Source organism: Pantherophis guttatus, chromosome 1, assembly GCF_059756535.1.
Source record: "Pantherophis guttatus breed Tessera chromosome 1, ASM5975653v1, whole genome shotgun sequence".
Lineage (NCBI taxonomy): Eukaryota > Metazoa > Chordata > Lepidosauria > Squamata > Colubridae > Pantherophis > Pantherophis guttatus.
Genome location: NC_142063.1, coordinates 148,939,991 through 148,962,680, shown reverse-complemented (window position 1 = coordinate 148,962,680; position 22,690 = coordinate 148,939,991). Strand labels below are relative to the sequence as shown.

Sequence of the window (22,690 nt, the reverse complement as noted above, 5' to 3'; positions counted from 1 at the left end):
TGCCTCCCTTCCCTTGCACCAAAATATGTATCCATAAATAAAAGAACTTGAAGCCACACACTGAATTGTAGTGATTTGGTATTTGTTTCATTGACGTAACAGTTTCTGTTCATCCTTGGAGTTTCTCTATCCATAATAGATTTCCAGCTTATTTTATTAAGGAGATCTTTTCTTAAGATCTCCTTAATCATAGATCATAGGAGCCTTGGTAGTACAGGGGTTTAAGGCACCCTGTTATTAAGCTTATTAAGACCAGCTGCCTGCAATTACTGCAGGGTTCGAATCTCGCCAAGGCTCAAGGTTGACTCAGCCTTCCATCCTTTCTAAGGTAGGTGAAATGAGGACCCAGTTAGTGGGGGCAATAAGCTGACTTTGTATAAATATACAAAAGGATGAATATACAAAAGCACATTGTAAGCCGCCCTGAGTCTTCAGAGAAGGGCGGCATATAAATCAAATTTAAAATAAAAATTAAATAAAAAAAAAATTAAGTATGTATGCACAGGTGCATGGGTGTATAAAGTCAATGAACAGAAATGAATTCTACTGAACCTGAGCACCCAGACTTTCAGGATTACACCCACTGAAATCCAATTGATAGTAATAAATGTCATTTATTACTATTAGGAATTGGTCTAATATACAGAGTTTTCCCCCTCTATTGTTTATTTGACTGGTTTATAGTTACGGCCTTCCAACCCATAAAGTGACTCTGGGTGGCTTACAGTTAGTTAGGACCATAAAAACAAAGCAGCTAAAGCAACATCTCATAAACACCAGAACAGTGGGGGGGAAAAAAGAAATAACCAAGGCCACTCATTGCATATTCTATTCAAGAGCTTTCAGCCTGGCTAGGTTCATTCCATGCTTTGGTCCAATGCCTTGAGGAAGAACCAGGCTGGCAGGTTCAGGGCCATCTAAACCTTGGGTTGAATGCAATTTTATACAGCAGAATCTGTAACAAAGAAGGCAAAATTCCTGGGTCCCATTGGGTGTCATTGTTTCATGGAAGGGATCCAAAAATGTGTCATTCTGCTAGCTCTGATGAAATAAACAAATACCTGGAGACAGGCAGTCTAGCAAAGAACCCAGCTGTGTGCCATGAAGAGCTTTATAGGTGATAACCAGTGTTTTGAATTACATCTGGAAGCTTACAAGGATTCAGTATACATCAGGGGTGGGCTTCAAAATTTTTAGCAAGGGGTTCTCTGCCCGGTTGCTGGATGGGTGTGGCCGAGTCGGCCACTGCACCACAGTGTGTGTGGGGGGGAGGCCTTTTTGCCATCCCCGGGCTCCGGAGGTTTTCCTCAGCCTTTGGACCTTCCCAAACTTCCGGTAGGCCCATTTTTTGCCCTTCCTGAGCCTCTGTGTGCACCCTGCACTTACCTGCATCCAAAACAGGCCACGTGGGGACTCATGGGAGGGGCGGGGTAGGTGGGGTCAGCCAGGAGTGGGATTTGGGGGTTCTCTGAACTGCACAGAATCTTAGCTAGAGGTTCTCCCGAACTCCTGCGAACCCCCCAGCAGCCCACCCCTGGTATACATCACAAAGTAATACTGTTACATGGCTATACCAATGTGCAGCCATAACTGTTTGCAACACTGCATTCTGAACCTACTATAGTTTTGGATGGTCTTTAAGGCCAGTTTTGTGATACAGCAGTCCCCAATCTTTCTGGCATTGTGGACCAGCGTGGGGGGTGGGGAGAGGAAATTGTTGCATGTGAGCAGCAGGCATGTGCTTGCATGTGCAGTTCCATTTGCACAAGTGGCGGACACTCTGGCTCACGTGTGAAGCTCTATTTGTGTGAGCATTAGCCCACCATTTGCACAAATGGAACTTTACGCGTGAGTGTGAGTGCCAGCCACTGGTGCAATTAGAGTTACGCACACATGCTCACCCGCCACTTGCGTGGCTGGTTCCTGAACGGGCTGCAGCCCACTACCGGGCCACAGCCTGGGGGGTTGGGGACCCCTGCTCTGATGAACGTGTTGTTCAGATGAAATCACTAAGGAAAAATAACCACGAGTAGGGTTTCCAGATCCTGGAATGGTGTAGTTAACACAGTATGGATTGTGGCAAATACAGAGAGACCTAAAGGCTCCTCAGATTGTGCACCAGGTTTGTCTGAGGGAATGCAAACTTGCTCAGTACTAAAGGTGGAAAGTCTCTTATAGCCAAAGGACCCCAAAACCAACAGCTGTGCCCCCCCCCCGGCTATTGAAAAAGAACATTGATAGCATTACTGGCTCAGCCAAAGTCGGAGATTCATAACTAGGTATCGTGAGTGTATTCATGATACCTGACCTGATACTGAAGCATGAGGTCACCCAGGAGTTTCATGTAAATGTTAAATAAGAGCAGAGCAAGAATAGAACCTTGGGCTAAGGAGGAAAAGCATTGCAACACCGTGCAACTTAAACCTTGTAGCCAGTCCAGAAGGATACCATGTTTGGTGGTATTAACAGCCACTGGGAGAAATGAGGCCACAAGAAATGAGGTACTACCGTGTTTCTCCAAAAAGACGATCCACCTTGAAAAGAAGCCCTACCATGTTTTTGAGCGTATGTGATCAAATTAAGCCCCACCCACAAAATTAGCCCTAATTAAGACCCCACCCACCCCGGGGTGCAAGGGGCGGGGCGAGGCACACAGGTAAAAAATAAGCTGGGATGGGGGGGGGGAAGCTGCCCTATTTACCAGGCCTCACACACCCCAACCTCGCCTTCTTCTGCGGCTGCTTGCCACCACTCGCATCACCCTGGCCTCTGTTTTGCCCTCAGATGCCTATTGGAAGGCATCTGCAGCCGATAACAGAGCTCCGGATTGATCTGGAGCTCTTGTTATCAGTTTCAGATGCCTTCCGGCAGGCATCTAAAAGCGAAACAGAGGCCGGGCGATGCGTGCGAGTGATGGTAAGCGGCCACAGAAGAAGTGGGCCAGCAGTGGGCTGTCGGGGCCACCTCTGCGAGGTGAGTCAATAATTAGAACCTTCCAAAAAGAAGGCCTAGCTGTTTTTTGGGGGGTTAAAAGAAAATAAGACCCGGCCTTCTTTTTGGAGAAACACGGTACCTCCATTCTAGTCCTGCCAATGGCAATCTACAAGTGCAATCAATGTTGTTTCTCTACTATATCACCTGAAGCATTTTTCAGTTTAATATATTTTTAAAGAAGTTTTAACTATCAGTAGTCCTCATCTTACAACCATTCATTTGGCAACAGTTTGAAGTTACAACGGCACTGAAAAAAGTGAGTTATATAACCGTTCCTCACACTTATGACCATTGCAGTATCCCCATGATCACATGATCAAAATCTGGTTGCTTGGCAGACATTATGCATTTATGACAATTGCAGGATTCCAGGGTCATGTGATCACCATTTTGTGACCTTCGCAGCCAGCTTCCAACAAGCAAAGTCAATGTTAGGGCTGGATTCATTTTACAACCGCAAGATTCACTGAATAGCTACAGTGATTTACTTAACAACCACGGCAGAAAAAGTTGCAAAATCAAGCACAATTCACAATTATAAACGTGAATTTAGATATTCACAGGCTTTTGCCTAATTTAAGCAGTAGCTATCCATAATACTTAGTACCCATTTTATTTATCCAATAAATGAAACATTAGCTCATTCCGCACATCAGTCCTCATTAGGTCTTGTATAATTGAGCCTAGTGACTCTCTATGGGTATTTTGTTGCTGTTGGTACAAATTGCAAAATTATTGGGCTGATTGTGCCCTGCCCTGTTCAATTTACCCAGCCAACCACTCATCCGTTTGTCCCATTATCATTTTTGGCAATCGGATAAAGCTTATGACATGTGGCATCATTGTGTTTTGGCATTTCCTGAAAAGCCTGGGTAAGACTCCCATCTCCCTTTCTACATAATGCAGTTTTGAGGAGCTGGAAGAAAGTTAATTGCTTGCAGGATCATTGACAGTCTCTGTGTCTGACTATTGAGCTACTGGAATACTGTCAGCCTTATGATGGCAATCTCGTCTAAAAGTGAATTAGTTTAACCGAATCCTTAATTTCTTTATAAGCTAATGTCTGAAACAGAAGGACATTTAGCCAATTTTTTGACAGCTGGCCTTTTCTGGCATAAATTCATGCTGTTCTGCCGCCTGGGCTGTGTGCAACCAAAACAATGCAGTTTATAACTTGTTCTAGGTATCTGATTCAGTGGTGTTTACATTCTAATGAGTCCTTTCTTGCCATTGATCCCAATAGTTTAGTGAAAAATTGACCCTGTGCTACAGTCCATACATGGAATAAGTAGCAGTGCCTGGATGACACTAGATCCATAAATTCTTGCTGTTTTACATAATTTTATATATAATGAACCACTAAATGAAATATTGTTTAGTTTATCAGAGGACTAATCCATTTTATTCCAAGTCTCTTAACTATTCAGAATGGGTGCTGAGCCAGGAACAAATCATCATCATCGTCTTCTTTTAACGACCCCATAATCCCTTGCGGGGTGGAGTCTGGGAAACTGAATGAAGCTAGTAGAATGTTTTAATGGCCGAATGCCCTTCCTGTCGCCAATGCAGAGTTTTGTTCAGCAGATATATTCTCAGTGTTCCCAGAGGGAGAAATATCTGCCTCTACCTAGGATCAAACTCACAGCCTCCTGATTGTGAGAGCTCCACCTCTAGGGCACCACACCACTCTCTGAGCCAGAAACAAATGGGGAGGAGAAACTCAATTGTGTCATGTGATGTATCATGATGTTTTTTGCCTTTGCGGAGCTGGGATGGGTGTGGTCTGTACGTGACACATCTGGACTGCGGGCCGTCAGTTTGACAGGCCTGCCCTAGAGGTTTGCCAGTGTTTTCCACCAAAATACTTACTTTCTCTTTTACAAACAGTGAATTCACCCTGCAAAATAAACTCCTTATCTTTGAATGAATTGGAAATCTGCTAGTAATTGTTTATCTCATGCCCTGTTACCTGTTAAATGGTATCAAATATAATGAAAGTCAGATTCTCCAGCTGGGTGGGAACGGCAGCCAGGCATGGGCATAACTCCGTCTGATAGCCAATGGGACCGAGTCTGCAAACTGTTAAGCACCTCCTCCTTCCGTTGCTTCCCAGCTTTCAGGCTCGGTCTGATTGGAACAGACGCTTTTTTCTGAGCTGCTGTTTTTTCTTGGCTACAGCCTGCGTGCCCAATTTCTGGTTGAATTAATTTCAGGCTCTTAGCGTGAAGGGCGAGCCTGCCTGATCCCGCTACAGTGTCTTCTAGGCGATTTTTTTCCATCGGGGAAGGAGCTCCCAGTTGCTGGTTGAGCTCTTCCCCTCCGGCACGAAGGGCGATCCAGCCCAACACCGTTGAGGACCGCACCTTTGGTCTGCCGCTTGGGAGGGGGAGCATTTTTCGATCATTCCCTCTCCTCCCAGCGTGAGTTAAGGTTAAGATTCTAGTCAAAGAATGGCCATCCTTATTTCAATACTTAATGATGGTCTTACCACTCCCTATTTTCTCCCCATCTTATTTACCAGGGGTGTCAAACTCACGGCATCACGGCGGCGTCACGTGACATATCAGGACTTTTCCCCCCCTTTGCTAAACCGAGTGTGGGCGTGGCCAGCACGTGACGCATCCGGCCCGCGGGCCAGGAGTTTGACAGTCCTGTTATTTATAGTGGTACAGTAGTAAGTATTATACTGGAACTGCAAGTACTCAGTATGTATATCAAACAACATAGAAAGGCGTTCCATCCTATTCTATCTACAGATGGGTCCTCACTTACTACAATGGGGACTGGCCATTCCATTGCTAAATGATGTCATAAAGTGTAACATCATATGATAGCACTGGCTTATGATAATAGTTCTGTCTGTGATTGTTGTCAGGTGTGAAGGTCACAAATAGCAATTATGTCATTATGGGATGCTCTGGCAACTGCAACTTTTGACAATAGGATGTAAGTTTCATTGTTCGGTAATGTATCTTTGAATGGTTGCTGAATGAGTGGTCAGTAAGCGAGGACTGCCTGTATTACAGTAGATTAATAACTTTCATGGAAAAGATGCCATCTGCAGAAAAAGAGCTAGTCACAATAAATAAAAACAAAGAGTTTTAAAAAGAATGCTAAGTTCTCTGAATGCAAATTACACAGCTTGTCAGTAGATATGGCTTCATTTTAATAATTAAATTGTTTTCTGCAGTGATTTTTTTTTAGGTTACTATCACATGCTGACATTACCCAGATAATTTTTCAGTATTTATCTATATATTTGCTTTCCATCTGTGTCGTGAATGCTTAGATTACCATTGATACATATTGGACATAAATTACCAGAGTGAAGCACTGTTTAACTTCTAATATTCAATGATTACAATGGAAAAATTAACAACAAAGATGGTTGTGTTTTTTTTTTTCTTGAACCATTAAAAACAAGTTAACTTATGGGCTTTCTGGAGACTGTTCACCAAAGGAATAGCAAAGGGTTTTCTATTAAATCTTTATTAAAAAGAAACATAGTGCCAGTTCCATGGATAAAAGCAATATAATTGGAAATAAGAAACCAAAGGTGGTAAAAATGATCATCCTTAAACTCTTTGCCATGTATTTTGGCCAGCACAAATATTAAACATTTGTACTACAGCAAAAAGATATGAAAATCCATATGCATTTGTATAGCTTCAGCCAAAGCCAGTGTGAGCTCTGCAATTTTTGAATGAACTTGTCATTGTTATTTGCAAGCTGGAAATCAATTTTCTGTAAACTTGACCAGTGCTCTTATCCTTTCAGCAACTCTGGAAGAAATCTATCTCTTACAGAGCGGGTTATGGGGCAACGAAAGAGGTACATACTTATATCTCTCCCATTGCAATCACTGTCACTATTCTTAGGATTGTGGTTATTATGCAGAGCTTCTATGCATTTTCTCATGATATCATTTTTTTTTTATATTTGCTCAGTTTCATGTAGTGTGAAAAGGTCTTTTGGGTAAATATGGCATGGATATTACAGGAGGGTAAAAGAAAGCAGGAAGTCACTTCAGAAAAGAGAAGAATATTAGGTGGGGAGGGGTGGAGAGGAAATCCTGCAAAGATGCACCTAAGAAGTGTACGGAATTGACCAATTTGATCTAATATAAATATCAGAGAAGAGTAACGAATTGTGTAAATGTATACTTGAATGAGTGGGAGGAGGGCTGATATTTCCCTGATATTAAGAATTTGGGGAATAGCTCTTCTGCCTGAGAAGCAGGGCAATGAGTTTGGGTTTGGCTTAGAGCTGATGGAACAATTAGAGTTGGAGTCACAGTGGGCATCTTAAGTTGTCATTAGCATATTAGCTTCTCCTTGGAAGAGATTATTATTTATAATAGTCATTTTACTAATCCCATAACCTACTCAGAACAATATTGTATAAACATTAAGTACTTGGGAGGAAAATATTGCCAGGAGGATAGTGTTGCTTTTAAATAGCAATATGTATTTTATGATATAAAAATCATCGAAGCTATGTTAATCCAATAGATAAAACCCCAAAGGGGCAGGGATATAATACTTTTATTAGGAGGTGGCTGACTGTCATTTATGAGCAAATTTACAAATTCATCTTTTTCTGAAACATGTCTTCCGGTATTATTGTTTTTTTTTTCATACATGAATTATTTTTGGTTGTGTTGTGTTGTGTTTTCCACTGCTGCTGGGGTGCATGAAAGCCCAATGGGGGTAATTAACATTGGCTGGATGGGTGGGTGTTCTAATGCATGCAAGTTATCATTTGCTAAAGCCAACAAGGGAAACCCTCATAAGCAGTGCCTACCAGACTATTGGCTTTGTTTGATTGTTTTTAATCTGTTGTTCTAATTTTGGACACAATATTGGAGCACACATTCCCAGTGAATAAATCATCCCTAAACTCAAGTTGATGATCAATGCAATCTTCCTCAGAAGATCTTCCTTCCTACTCCAGATATTTAACTCCCAATCCCTTATCAGTTTAGTCAGCAGTTTTCAGTGCTTGTTAGGAATAATGCCAGCTACAGTGCATCACATCTGGAGGGTGCCAAATTGCACAAGCCTACCATCATGCTTGCACTAGCAGTGCAACAACTTGTCTATGAATGCTTCTTGATGGAATAATGCATTGGTTTGGCTTCTGCTGTAGAAATTCCTGGGTGGCGGTTCTTTTCATTGTTGAATAGGAAGACTTAGGTATGCCTGTAGTATTGAATATCTTCAACCTTCTTTGCATCTGAAAATTAATCATTTCACCTCCCAGTATAAGCTCTGCCATGTTTTGGGGAAGCACAGGTAGTCCTTGACTTACAACAGTCCAATTAGTGACTGTTCAAAGCTACAATGGCATTGAAAAAAGTTACTAATGACCGTTTTTCAAATATATGACCACTGCAGCATCCCCATGGTCACATGAACAAAATTTGGATGCTTGGCAACTGGTTCATATTTAGGACAGTTGCAATGTCACGGGGTCATGAGATCACCTTTTGGGACCTTCTGACAAGCAAAGTCCATGGGGAAACCAGATTCATTTAACAACTGGGTTACTAACTTAACAGCTGCAGTGATTCACTTAACAACTCTGGCAAGAAAGGTTATAAAACGGAGCAGAATTCACTTAACAAATGTTTCGCTTAGCCACAGAAATGTTGGGCTCCTTTGTAGTTTATAAGTCGAAGGCTACCTGTATAGGTGGGAAGATTGAAATTGATAAGTCACTACTTTATGAATAAGGAAGGATTTTGTGGATTTTTGTTCTTAGGAAAACAGAAACAACAGGGCTTTTCTGTGTTCCTAATAACATATTAAAGTAATGCCACGATTCGCTGTGGTTTCATAGTATACCAGAAACACACTCTGACTTAATGCAGCCTGTGAATATGGACCTTACCAAGAAGAGCTAAGATTCCATTGCTTGATAGAGGCAACAGTCTGTATTCAATTGTAGTAATTATTACATTTATGATGCTTAGTATTATATCATGATCCCTCAGACTTTCTTGTCTGTGTAATGGCTCTCCTGGTGATAAGAGGCATGTGTTATACTCTGAGCACCTCTCACACTACATTTCTGAAACAGAAAAAATACATCAGCACATTAAAATAAATTCCTGGAGAAGTGTAACCCTTGGGTATTTCCCTTGGTAAAAGGGTACCCCCTTTCTCCTTTTGCATAAGACAGTAGGCAAGTAATGGATCTGAAGTCTTAGAAATTAAGTGCCAATCAAAACTTAATTTGGAATTGGACTCTGGTGATGGCACTGCGATATAAATTTGTCTGCATGAATTTACGATAAAATGTGTCTGCAGGGCCCATTCATGTAGGTTATTTACAATCTCAACAGTCATATTCGGTCGAAAAAAATTAGCAGAAGGGCTGTTTAAGGCCCTGCTTTCCCTGGTGGTAGGGATTGGAATGGCACCGGTGATTGTTGTTTACTTCCCAAATTAATTGCACTCAATGGGTGATACGGTGGATGCTAAAGCCATCCTGACTAGCATTACGTTAAACACTCTTGTCTCGCCTGCAGTTTTAATATGTTCTGACTAACATCTCTGGGATCTATGCATTCCAGTTGAGGCCAAGGGGCTCCACAATCTGTTAAGTTAATGTTAAAACATTTGGTACATGATGAGTCTGAATTCTAGAATTGTAGCAATTGCAGCATTATGCAAGAAAGTCAGTTTTCTTACTAAGCTCTAATGGGGAAACACTATATTGTCGGAATGTCATAACACATAGTTAATTATTTAATATTTCACTGTTGCATTTTTATTGCTAAAGAGAGGACATTCTTCTGCATTTTCTGCCTCAAGTGCCAAAACAAACCAGTGCTTGGAAGAATAGTACAAGTGGCCACTTGCCTGATAATGCAAAATATCATGGCTCAGTCCCAAATTAAAAAATAATTATTTCTTATGTGTCCTTTGAACATTGTACATTTCTTTAAGTCATTAAATCAAGAGGATAGTGTTCTGGTCTTAGATTTGGAATGAGAAAATACATTTTCACCAAATAAAATTGATCTCTTTAATCCTTAAATCAATATAAGGACATGCTCTGGCAGGCTAGGTATTTTTTTTTTAAATGAATATGTGACCCAAACAATCCAGATGCTGTTTCAAGAAAATCAAAAGCCAATGAACTATATTAATTCAGGAACCAACGTTGCAGTTTTCATTACTTCGTTTATTCTGATCTTGATTAAGAATAGAAGAGTTTATATATCCAGTCTGAACTGTAGCATTAACCCTAACTAGCGAGAATTATAATGACAAATTGGAAGACATGGGGTAGCCACAGTAAGGGGTTTAAAAAAGTCAAGATGGCTACAACCCTGTGATCAAAACACCATACTTTTTAAAGTTCGTTATACACATGTAAAAAGGGGGTAGGACTTCGCTTGCATATTGGACCTTCTACCTTGCCTTTTTTTTTTTTAACTCCCTTACACCTCTGACATAAATATATAACCTTGGGTAGATAGAAAGAGACAACAGATTCTGGAGAATTGGCAAAACAACACAATGGTGCCAACAGAGCATATAGTTCCAAATGTTTCCTTTGTTTGTTTTTTAAAAAAGGACTCCAGTAGAAACCACTAAAGACAAACATATAAACTATCTTATTGCCAAAAAGCTGAAAGATCAGATGTTCACAACAATATAAGCACGTTTTTAACCCATTTTTTTCCCCTGTTAGTATTGGTAGAAAGTCTTTTCCCCCCAAAGACAAAATGAGGGAAAGAGGCTAATTAACTGAGTGCAAAGTAGAGGAAAGAGTGCTGAGCACTACACAAAAACCCTATTTTGCACCCACGGTTGTCTGCCCAGCCAAAGACAACAAAGAGTTCCGAACTGTACAATGGACCAAGTTTCTGGATGTAGGAAGGAGGGAGGGAGCATCCTGATGCATCGAATTGCTTTTCTCACTCCCAACAGTATCCAGGAAGGCAAAAAACAAAGAGAAAGGAAAAGAAAGGCGAATGACTGGTTGTTTTGCATGCAGTCCTCCTCCAGTCTGTTTCTGACACCAAGCTGTGGAGCTGATACCTTCCAGCTGATCAGAGAAACAAATAATAAAGATGTGCAGATTCTTTAAAAATTATTTTTGCCATTCTCTTTGAGTGTATTAGGATACTTTGGGCACTGAACTGAAAATAAGGGAACTGTATATTATTTTAATGCACAGTCTTAATAGTGAACACAGGCAGAGGCAGCAGGATGTGGTAATTTTACAAAGGGAGAGAAAAGAAGACCCCCCCCAAATAAACTGCCTCTCTTCAAAGCACCACAGCTGTTCTTTTCAACTATCTGAAACCACGTTCCATTTATTTAGAAATAATCCTAGCACGATTATCCAAATCTCAGATCTTGACCAGGTTATTTGGAAAGATTTTCATTTAAGTGGGTTCATGTCCCATTTCAGTTTTGGATGCCCCTAAAAGTTCAGTGCCCCCCCCCCCCCATCCATTTCTGTGTGCTATTAAAGACCTGTGGCCTCTGTATCAGAAGCAAAAAGTAAACAACCAAAAGCAAGTTGAACATTAAAATAAAATTGTCAAAATGGAGAGGGTGCCATTAGATTTAGCCATCAACAAATTTTGCCTCAAATTGTAGCAAATCTTCATAGATTCTTTCAGGAACCTTTCATAGATTCTTTCAACAAATCTTCATAGGTTCTTATTTTGGAAAAGTTGAGCATTTTTTAACTGTATTCTTATCACATTCCGTCTGATCTCGTCTCCTGAGGAATTGGGTGACTATTAGCTAATTGATCTGGTAACACAAAAAAACTAGATACTGAATAAATACATTCTTAACATCCTAGATTACTTTTAATCTACTTTTAAAAAGAGGCATGGTAATTTCTTACAGCCTTTTCCCTTAATTCACAGTCTTTCGAATCATCTGAATGAATGTTGCAAGGAAATTCTCCACTGTAAGATTATCTGCTGCATCCAATTTTAGCATATTTTTCACGAAATACTTAAACTACCTGTACTTTAAAAAACAAAACACAAATCCAATTATGAGGAGCATGACTCAAATTTTGCTGAGTCCACTTCTCTAGAATCTGATGTGGTTGTTTTCCTTCTTTTCCCATGGGAAAATACAGGTAATCCTTGATTTATGACCACAATTGAGCTCAAAGTTTCTGTTGCTAACCAAGTCACTTGTTGTGAATTTTGCCTCATTTTATGACCTTTCTTGCCACAGTTGCTAAGTGAATCAATGCAGTTGTTAAGTTAGTATCACAGTTGTTAAGTGAATCTGGCTTCCCCATTGACTTTGCTTGTCAGAAGGTCATAAAATGTGATCACGTGATCCCGGGACACTGCAGCCATCATAAGTATGAACTAGTTGCCAAGCATCTTGAATTTTGATCACGTGGCCATGGGGATGTTACTTCGGTCGTAAATGTGAAAAACAGTCATGTCACTTTTTTCAGTGCTGCTGTAATTTCGAACGGTCACCAAATGGACTGTTGTAAATCAACCTTGAGCTTATATTTTTCCATATTTGAACACTGAGGCAAAGAGCAAATGGACCATGTCTAGAATTCTAGGCAACATGGCTGTATCCCACTGGATAGCCTCTGCCTGACCCTATTGAACAAAGCTGCATTAAGCCAGTCAATATAATAATTTGTGATGATGGAACAATTCTGTGTCATGAATGGATACCACATTAACATGCTACTGTTCTATTTTAGAATGCCTGGTTTTTGTTTCATGGCCTTTCTGTTTATGTAATTGCTGATTAATATGTTTATTCATGGAGAGAGACTACTGTATTTAGTCTTTATCAAAATACACATAACATCCATTCAAGCATAACAGCTCGCCTATCTGGAGATCCTGTTTTTTTTAAAAAAAATTGTGCATTCTGTCCACCAGCATCCTTGCACAGACTGTTTTTGAAAAGATCCTGTCAGTTTGCCCTTACTACAGCTATGAGAAATTACTCTACCTTAACATTTTATGTATAGGCAGTTTCGCTGTTTTGCTGATGATCAGCAACATTTCCTCTAACCTATGTGTGTGTAGGAAGCAGAGAAGCGGGAATGCTGCAGATGAGCTGGCTCTACGAGGCCAAATGGATGAGGCAAACCATGAACTGTTGCTCTATGGGCAAAGAGCTCCAATAGACTGAAACGGCCGGCTAGCTATAAACTTCAGTCTGGGACTCCATTAATTTGAGAGACTTCTTCTCAAATTAAGACGAGCCGTGTGTGTGTGCATTTTTCAGAAATATGTAGAAAGGTGGCAGTATTTATTAGAGCCCAGGAGTGAATGAAAATAAACGCATGCAATGCATGGAGCAACTTCCAGATTTAATCCTTGCCATTTTGAGGTGTACTTGGACAGCTGCTGCTAGCCCATGTCAGTAATACTGGTATTGCATCAGCAGTTCGATTCTCAGCGGCTCAAGCTTGATTCACCCTTCCATCCTTCCAAGATCGGTAAAATGAGGACCCAGATTGTTGGGGAGCAATAGGCTGACTGTGTAAACCGCCTAGAGGGGGCTGTAAAGCACTGTGAAGCGGTGTGTGTGTGTGTATCTATCTATGTATCTATGTATCTATGTATCTATCTATCTATCTATCTATCTATCTATCTATCTATCTATCTATCTATCTATCTATCTATCTATATGTGTGCGTGTGTGTGTGTGTGTGTGTGTGTGTGTGTGTGTGCTATTGCTATTGTGTTGCCGAAAAAGATGTGCTTTAGAAATTCTTCAGTGGGGCAGGTGAGACATAAGTGATATGATCAAATCCAAATTATTTTAACTTTACATATCTGTGAGATATCTCTCTTAGCAGAAATGCATTCATTCAGGAAATGATAGTATACTTAGTCTGCTGCAATATAAAAGTATGACTTTGAAGCAGCTGTCATTTTTTGTGTAAACCAGGCATACGAAATTGGGATTTTGTCTTGCCTAAAGCACTAGCATTCATTCCCCAGGCCACTCCACGCTTCCTAGAACTGGTGTATATATGTAGCTATATCCAGGGCTAAATTGGCCATCATCAGTTTTTCCTTTTTTCCCTTTTATATACATTGAGAGCATATGCACCAAAGTCCAATTATATTTGGCCAATAAAGAATTCTATTCTATTATATTCTATCAGCAGAGTCTCCCAAATATTTTAAAAATGCATTGGAAGAATATTATACACAACTGTGATCTAAAGGAACTTACATGTAGTGATTTAGTATAATCACTGTGTTACTGCCTGAAGATTAATAGATTCAGGTCTAATTCCATTTCGAATCAGATCCCATTTCAAAATGGTGTTTGATTTGATCTGATTCTAATTTTGAAACCTAGGTTTGATAGCTTCCACCACCTCTTTTCAAAGATGTGTAATATGACTATTTAAACATAACTGTACCCAGAACACACACTGTTTAATGAAAATTGAATGTTATATAAATAAAATAAATAAAACATGGGGGTGGTGGGGAAAGATATTCTGCCACCCTGGTCAAACCCTGTTCTGTTGATCACTGGAGAGTTGTAATAAGGACCGACAGATTAACAGAAACCTGAGCCAACATTCTGTTGGGTTGCAAAGAATAACAACAATCTATATAATGTCTTAAAGCAGCTCTTTCCCCCCCCCCCAAGGTTGCATACAAATAAAAAAAAAAAGTTGTAGCTGCTTTAAGGAATCTGTTTTAATCTGCCTCTTAAATCAGTGACTTTTCTCACTCATGTTGACATCTGGAAAAAGAAAAGCTGCTTTAAGGAATTGCAGAGAGGTGATATTAAGCCAGAAGCACTTCTTCTTCTTATGGGAAGCACTTGTTTGAAGCCAGAAGCAGTACTTCCAATCATTTTTGAAGTGTATGCAGCACTGTTATTTATCTTCAGTCTGAGGTATCTTTATTATTTGCTGTATATTGCTGGGAAGTTTAACTAACTCGCATAAATGTGTACTGATGTGCATCCAGAGGCCATTTACAGAGATGGCAAGTGATAGATCTGGAGATTTCAGAGAGCTGTGATCACTGTCTTTCTTAGTTACCGCATGCTGGTACATCGTGTTGTGTAAAATTATATGCCATGCCATGCCAGCTGAGAAGATAATGCATCCTCAGTATTGTACAAATATACATTGCTGCTGACCTTTTCTATCTGGACTTTCCCAGGATCCTCGATAAGCCAATTACAGTGTTTTTAGGAAACACTGTAAACTCTGCTATTGTATTCTACTGAGCTAATATATTCAACCTTTAGGAAGGTGTCCCTCCTCAGTATCTCATAATGGTACTCAGGTATTACTAGCATGGCATACCCTCTTCATTTGAAGACCAGCAGGTACCACTGCAGAATTCCAAGCATGCTTCTTGCCAAACTGCACATCGAAAAGTTGTATTTAGAGAGCGTACAAGTGGAGGCCAACAAGAACGGTGGCCATCATGTCTGCACCATTTATCTCTCCTTTTGCATCCCCTGACATCCGCTGCCGAATAGTTGTATCTCATTTTTCTATTCCCCTAACATCCGCAAGCTCCATCTGTCCTGGTGCCACTCGTGCTGTCCATACAATACATTCATTTACAGTTTAGAATGTCTTTATGAAAAGCATTTAAAGGCTGCTCTTTAGCCAGGAAGAGAACTTTAATAACAATGAGAAGAAAAAAAAAGACCCAACACAAAAGGACAAAAAAACGGGGAGGAAGAGAGAAAATGAGAACATTCAGAACATTCAGTTTTTACTACCCTTAAACAGGCTGGGACAGAGGGAAGCAGCTCCGCTATAACAACAGGCTTGGAGACTCATCCAGGAAATAGCTTGACGACAAGGACTTCCTCAGAATTACCGAAATGCAGCTGGAAGCTGTTGACTTGATTTGGTGGGGCCTCAGTTTACTTGGCAGGCATTTCTGAGCGTTTGCTAGCAAAGTAGCGGCTGTCTAAGTTAATTTCTTCGACGCGCAGGCTTCTGTGACTTTGCAGCAGCTCAGTGAAGCCTAGGCAGACCGGTTAGTTTACTGAATTTACCTCTGGTGTGATCTTTCTTGTGTCCTGGACTTTATGGGACAGCCGTAAAACTGGATTGGTTTTGTTCTTACTAAACAATGTTATCTGACCTTATGCAAACCTGTGTGTCCTCCATAACCATATTCTTAGGCCCTTGTCTAGATTTTCTTTCCCAACTAAACTGGAGGGGGTCTTCTCTGCAAAGGAATTCCATCTTTCTAGGCCCATATACCTGGCCCCAGCACTTGCAGTGTATATATTTAAAATGGATTTAAAGTCAAAAATCCTTCAAATGAGTTTAAACACTCATGGCTATGTGTATAAGACACAGGCACATTGGTAATTAAACCTCTCATAGCTCCATAATGCATTGTTTTGAGCACCCCTGGCTACATAAACATATGGTTAAATCAGACTGAACACTAAAGCTAACTCGCTGCTAAAGATTCAGATTGCTATATTGCCTGCTCCAGTACTTGTTAGTGATAAATTACAGTATATATAGAATTGAACAACTTGAATAATAATTATGTATGTGTATGTATGTATGTATGTATGTATGTATGTATATATGTGTATATATATATATATATATATATATATATATATATATATATATATATATATATATATATATATATATATATAACATGTTTTCGTAGATTTTCACGGGTACAGGTATGCAAATCTTGGTATATATATATATATAAGGAGAAGAAAGGTACTCGTCTCTGCTCCTGAACATAATACTAAATTGTCCCTTAATATAAGGTTTGAAGGCTGATTCCTTACTTCCAGAGCTGGAAAGTAGTGCATTCTTTGTTTATCTGAATGCAAGGCCAGAAAAGAACTCTGGCATTTAACCAAGTAAGAGTTGAGTATACTATTTCTGAAGCTGGCCTCAGTTCAGAAGAGGGTCAAGGTATTTTGTTTTCAAAAAGATGTTTACTACTTCTGAACTTAAATCTGAAATTGAAGAGGCTAATAAATTAATGAGAATAAGAATCTTGGAAGTAAAAGACAGACTTCCTCAAACAGAGGAGTTGACAACACAGAGGTGTTAGTGTCGATATGTCTGTGCAATCTTCTTAGGAAAAGTCTGTCTTCCAAAATGATTTAATTTCTCCATCAGGGCTATAGATTAGGATTTCCTGGTGGCGTTTCCTCTCCCATCAGAACTGATCCTTTAGATCAGTCATTGATTGGCTTGTTGCTGCCACCTGCTGTGAGAACAACTGGGAAATATTTTGCTCTGAAATGCAGAGAAACCTATAGCCATGAAAGATGCGTAGGTTTTCATAAGGCAACATTGTGATATTGTAATTCCAAGTCCTCTTTTTCTTTTTCTTTTTTAAAGTGTAAACTGCTGGGTACTTTTGCATCACTTTCATGTATGACATGACGCAAAAACAAATGGTGAAATGTAAGAAGGAATTACCTTTATGTCTAGAATAGCGTAGCTTTTCTGTGGGGTCCCCAAGTTGGTTCAATGCCAAAGTTTGCCCATTAAGATAGAATTGCTGCAGACATCCCCTAAGGGAATAATCTGTCAAGAATGGCTCATGGTGAATGTTCCCTCTTATAGAAAAGGACAAAATAGAAGGAGAAAATATCTGAATTTCTAGAAGGAGAGACAGAAGTGATGCATCCCAGGTTCAGAGGACCACACAGCTTTAGTCTTTCCAGGGATTGAGCACCTGAGATATTCAAGACAGGTTCTTGAGAACCTCTGGCCTGGAGAGATGCTACTGACTTTTTATTGCATATTAGCTTTTAAGAAGTGTCCCCCATCTCTCACAATCAGTTTACACAAAACTGAAAAATACAATTTAGTGCAAGCAATAGGTTACAGAAGCTTCCAGCCAATTGTTTCATGACTGGGAGAAGGAAACTGTTTCCTGCAACATGCTACAAGTCTTGGGAGAAAAAGAGGGAGGGAGGGAGTGGGGGAGACGGAAGGAAGGAAGGAAGGAAGGAAGGAAGGAAGGAAGGAAGGAAGGATCTATCTCAATTTTTCAAGTATTGTTTCAGCCAACCACTAAATCTAGAAGCATAAGAGGATGTTGATGCTGTTGAAAGTTGGTGCTACTTTGAACCCTAACCCTTCCACTTTCTTAAAAGGTATCAATATGCTGTGTTTATTCTGAAATAATTTCTTTCAGCTCTGTTGAATGAAAAGAATATTCCCATTTTCTCTCTTCCTTTTGTTCTTTTTAATTGCAAAGGAGGTGGCTGACATCCCTGATTCTTTCTTTGTTACCTTCCTTTTAGGCACCACATGATATTAAGTATCTGGTTCCCTCTAATGACAGGTCCTGGACACTTTTGAGATTTCTTAAGCATGTGGAAAGCTAGAATGATTCCCACCGTAGTTTCAAGTGAAGTTATTTTTATTTTAAGGAAAAATATTATTCACAGATGATTTGAACTTTGGAAAAAAAAAAGAGCATATGAGCACATTTGAGCACAATAACATTGCATTTATTTGTATAGATTGCTGCCTATTTTGTATGTTAGCTTATTTTATTATACTACTGGCAATTTTATAGCAGATGATTCTATTTTTCTGTTATTGTTAATTGATATGTCTAATTGTTATTTTAAAAATGTCCTCATAGGTGAAATAAGAGTTTGACGTAAATAATGTTTTCCTATATTTACTGGAAAAGGATGGAAAAATGCATTTTAGAGCACTCAATTTTAAAAGATATATGCTTCTTGTTTGTTAAGCTTCTTTGCTATGTTAATTTTACTAGAACAGATTTGATTGTAATTGAAATAATTATAAAGTGCTTAATCTTTTTCCTCATAGTGTTTTCCCTCAGCTTTTTTTCTTCAAAAAAGAAAAGAAAAAGAAAAAGAAAAGTTAAAGCCTGTATCTTAATGACTGTTAAACCTATAATGGAAAAGTTTAAAAAGTACATAGGGCAGCAACAATGCTGTGAAATAAATTCATTAAAATCAATGTTATTCCAATGAATACTAATGGTATTATTAATGCTTGGATCAGGTTTTTTCCCCCTGTCTTTGTGATTATTCAGCTTGTTCTCTATTGAATCTATATCCTTGTTAATGAAAGCCTCATATTGTGTGCATATAGATTGTCTGAAGAGTCGTTTCATTCTTGCCTGCCCTTCCTTCAAATTGTGAGAGTGCCTCTGAATTATTAGATGAGGATATGTATTCTCTCTGCTTCCCATCCCTGTCTGAGCCTTTTTGAAATAGTAAATACCACCTTCCATAGAGTTAGGAAACACCTACAGCAAACAACAACAACAACAACAACAACACCTTTCCAGTTAGGAATAAATATTTATATTTAATTGTTTGAGGTCACATTGATACATAGATACAAAACATCTTCTTAAGGACATTTGTAGAGCTGAAACTCTTTGTTCTCCTGCATTACTTTTGGTCCACAAGGGTTAAGATAAATGCACTGCCCATCCTTGGATTTCAAATGCACCCTGAAATTAGAAGAAGGCTCGCTATCCTTCTCTAACATGCTCTGTAAATGTGTCAAGTAAGACTTAGAAGTCACTGCCAAACCTTTTCTGAACACATCTGGAGATCTTCACAGGGAGGACTTGTTTTAAAATGTTTTGGTCCCTCATTCTTCCTCCATTTCCAATTTAAAAAAAAACAACAAAAATGATCTATTCGGAAAAATGTTGTGATTTCCATCTGGTGGATGGAAGGATGACTTCCCTTCATAAAGTAACCCAGGTTTATTCATCTTTTCCTGTTATAGTAAAAGCCAAACTCATTTCTAGTGGCTTTTGTTCCTGTAATTTTCATAGACAAACGCCATGTACACAAGGTACATAAAACTACAATTGTTGCAGCAGCTGAAGTATATAATGTCTTTTCTCTCAGAAATTAACCCACACTGTCCAGAAAGTCAAAATGGTGTGAAATTGAAAGTGGGTCCCAGGAGTATGTAACTCACCAACAGGACACTGGCAAATGATCAATTATTTTCTGGACTGCTATACAGGAGCCACAGTTTATATTTTTAGGACCTCTGGGAAAAAGGGAGCATTGCAGCATGCCTAGAGGAAAAGGCTAGTACTATCGGTGCTGTTTCTTTATGGAGCAAGATTCCTTTGCTGTTTAAAAAAAGTGGGTGCTATTTTTGGCCAAAGTGAAATGAAGTCTGTTTGCAAGCCAATATTTTTAGCTCCCCTGTTACTACATCTTGATTTGTTTGCCCATCTTCCACGTTCTAAACAAAGCTGACAAAACTAGCTATGTATCTTTGATAGTAATTAAAAGCATTTCCTTGGCAACAACTGTATTTTTAAAGACCTGTTTTACACATTCCCTGTGGTATGGAGGGTTCTTGAAGTGGCACTGAGTAAATCATACTTGTGCAAAGACACTTCCGATGTTGTGCAAGCACACTCTTTCCATAGTTCTGTTCTCAGAAAGTTTTACTCCTGATTTGGAAAAGACTGAAGTGTATAGGTTGCATAGGTTTGCTTGATCTAAACCTGCGATGGTGAACCTATGGCACGTGTGCCACCTGTGGCACGCGGAGCCATATCGGTGGGCACGTGAACTCAGCTCCGGCACACTAATTTTCGGGCCTTCTGGGCCCATCAGTCGGCAAACAGGCCATTTCCAGCCTCCGGAGGGCCTCCGGGGGAGCGGGGGGGGGGAAGGCCATTTTTGCCCTCCCCAGGCTCCTAGAAAGGCTCTGGAGCCTGGGGAGAGTAAAAAAACAAGTCTACCAGGCCCACTGTGCCATCATGTGCCAAAAGCAGGGGGAGCATGGGGGGGATCACGTGCACATGCGTGGGGGGGGCGGGCGCATAGAATTATGGGTGTCGGCACGCATGCGCGTGACCCCCCCCCCCACTCCCCCTGCTTTTGGCACTCAATGGCAAAAGGATTAGCCATCACTGATCTAGACAAAACTTCACATGGACTTGATCTTGTCCATATCAAAAAGTTGATGTTACATATCTGAATTAAATCTCAAACCACATGTCAATGGATGCTTTTAACATTTTAATTGTTACCTGTTATTATGGGGAGGGGAAATTCATTTAGGATGCTTGCCATCCAGATGACCCAGTTATCTCAGTCTTCCTGGAAGAACATTTATATGAGGTATATAAAAAATGTAAGCAGATCAATAATTAGAATGCAATAGGAACACAACAGGTTACCTTCACCAGAATCATATCATTGATCCATCTATGTTACTATGCCACCATTCCCTCCAAGCACATTCTTAGATCTAATGAGATTAGCAGTTCACATTTGATGTTGATAATCAATTTTCTGTTTTCAACCATTAAATTATGTTGTTGCCTTATATTATAAATTACTTCAGATCAGAGGCTCTAAAGCATGGGTCCCCAACCCCCCGGACCACGGATCGGCATGAATCCACAGCCTGCCAGGAACCAGGCTGATGTTACAGAAGGCAAAATGCGAACACACACGCACACGCACACACACACGCACACACCACCGTCCGTGGAAAAACCCCTCTCCAGGGAACCGGTCCCTGGCTCCAAAAGGCTGGGGGCCGCTATTTTAAAGCATATGTGTCCAACAGTTTGGCTTGCCTGGGCTATACTGAGTTGAAGAGAAATTCTCTTGGGCCGCATATAAAATATATAATATAGTTAATGTATAAAAATAATAACCTTCCTTTATTTTAATTTTATTTTTTTATAAAGCTGTATTATCAGCTTTACAGAGTTGCATGTAACTTGTGGGCTACAGGTTGAACACACGTATCTAGATGAATATGATGAGCCGAGGTGGCGCAGTGGTTACAGTGCAGTACTGCAGCTACTTCAGCTGACTGCTAGTTCAGCAGATCAGTGGATCAAATCTCAGCGGCTCAAGGTTGACTCAGCCTTCCATCCTTCCGAGGTGGGTAAAATGAGGACCCAGATTGTTGGGGGCAATATGCTATTTAGTATACTGTCAATTATTGTAAGCCGCCCAGAGTCCTCGGAGAGTGGGCGTCATAGAAATATGATTAATAAAAAATAAATAAATAATAAATATGAGCCCATCATATAAACCTGTCCGTGCCTTCTGATCATTGGGCTGTTATCTATGCAAAAAGGATGTTATGATAAGAGTTTGGTCTCTCTGTGTTATAATTCAGCGGTCACCAACTGATGGTCTGTGGACCACTGGTGGTCCATGAGAAAATTTTGGTGGTCCGCAGAAAAATTATTTGCATTTTTTTTATATTGCACTAAATCAGGGGTCCTCAAACTATGGCCCCTGGGCTGGATACATGCAATGACCGTTTGTGTTGCTGCAGAGAGTCTCCCCCTTCCCCTCTTTTTGTGTGGGTCGGAGGAGGGAAGAAATTCCGACTTGGGCTCTGCTTTAGCCTCCTGGTGCTGGGCTTTGGGCGAAGGCTGGAGGGAAGTGCCGCTGGTGGCAAGGAGCCGGAGGGCCTTGTTCCAATAGGACTGCATCATGGCCTGGAACTGGCTGATCATTTCAGCCCGCTGAGCCTCCAGACATCAGTACCTGGCCTTTGTTGTGGCTCTGTCCTCCGAGCCTATCTTATCGGAGGAAGAAGGCTCCGAACACGAAGGAGAGGAGATGGCCAGGCCTCCCTCTCCAGGACCCTCCTCTCTGGCAATGCCTCAGGTGTCTCCCGAAGGAGAAGAGATTGGCCAGGAGCCAGGTGTTTCCGAGCCGTCGGATAGTGA

General features: G+C 40.3%; 1 protein-coding gene across 2 annotated transcripts in view; it reads left to right on the top strand.

Moving 5' to 3' along the window:
• Positions 1–22,690, top strand: part of FIGN (fidgetin, microtubule severing factor) — a 130,695-nt gene that overhangs the window by 55,244 nt on the left and 52,761 nt on the right. The window contains exon 3 of one of the 2 annotated variants that reach the window (XM_034426461.3): positions 6,772–6,825. The exons of the other annotated variant lie outside the window; for it this stretch is intronic. Coding sequence (XP_034282352.1) covers positions 6,772–6,825 — 54 coding nt within the window. The remainder of the gene's footprint in view (positions 1–6,771; positions 6,826–22,690) is intronic. 2 annotated transcript variants of the gene reach the window in all.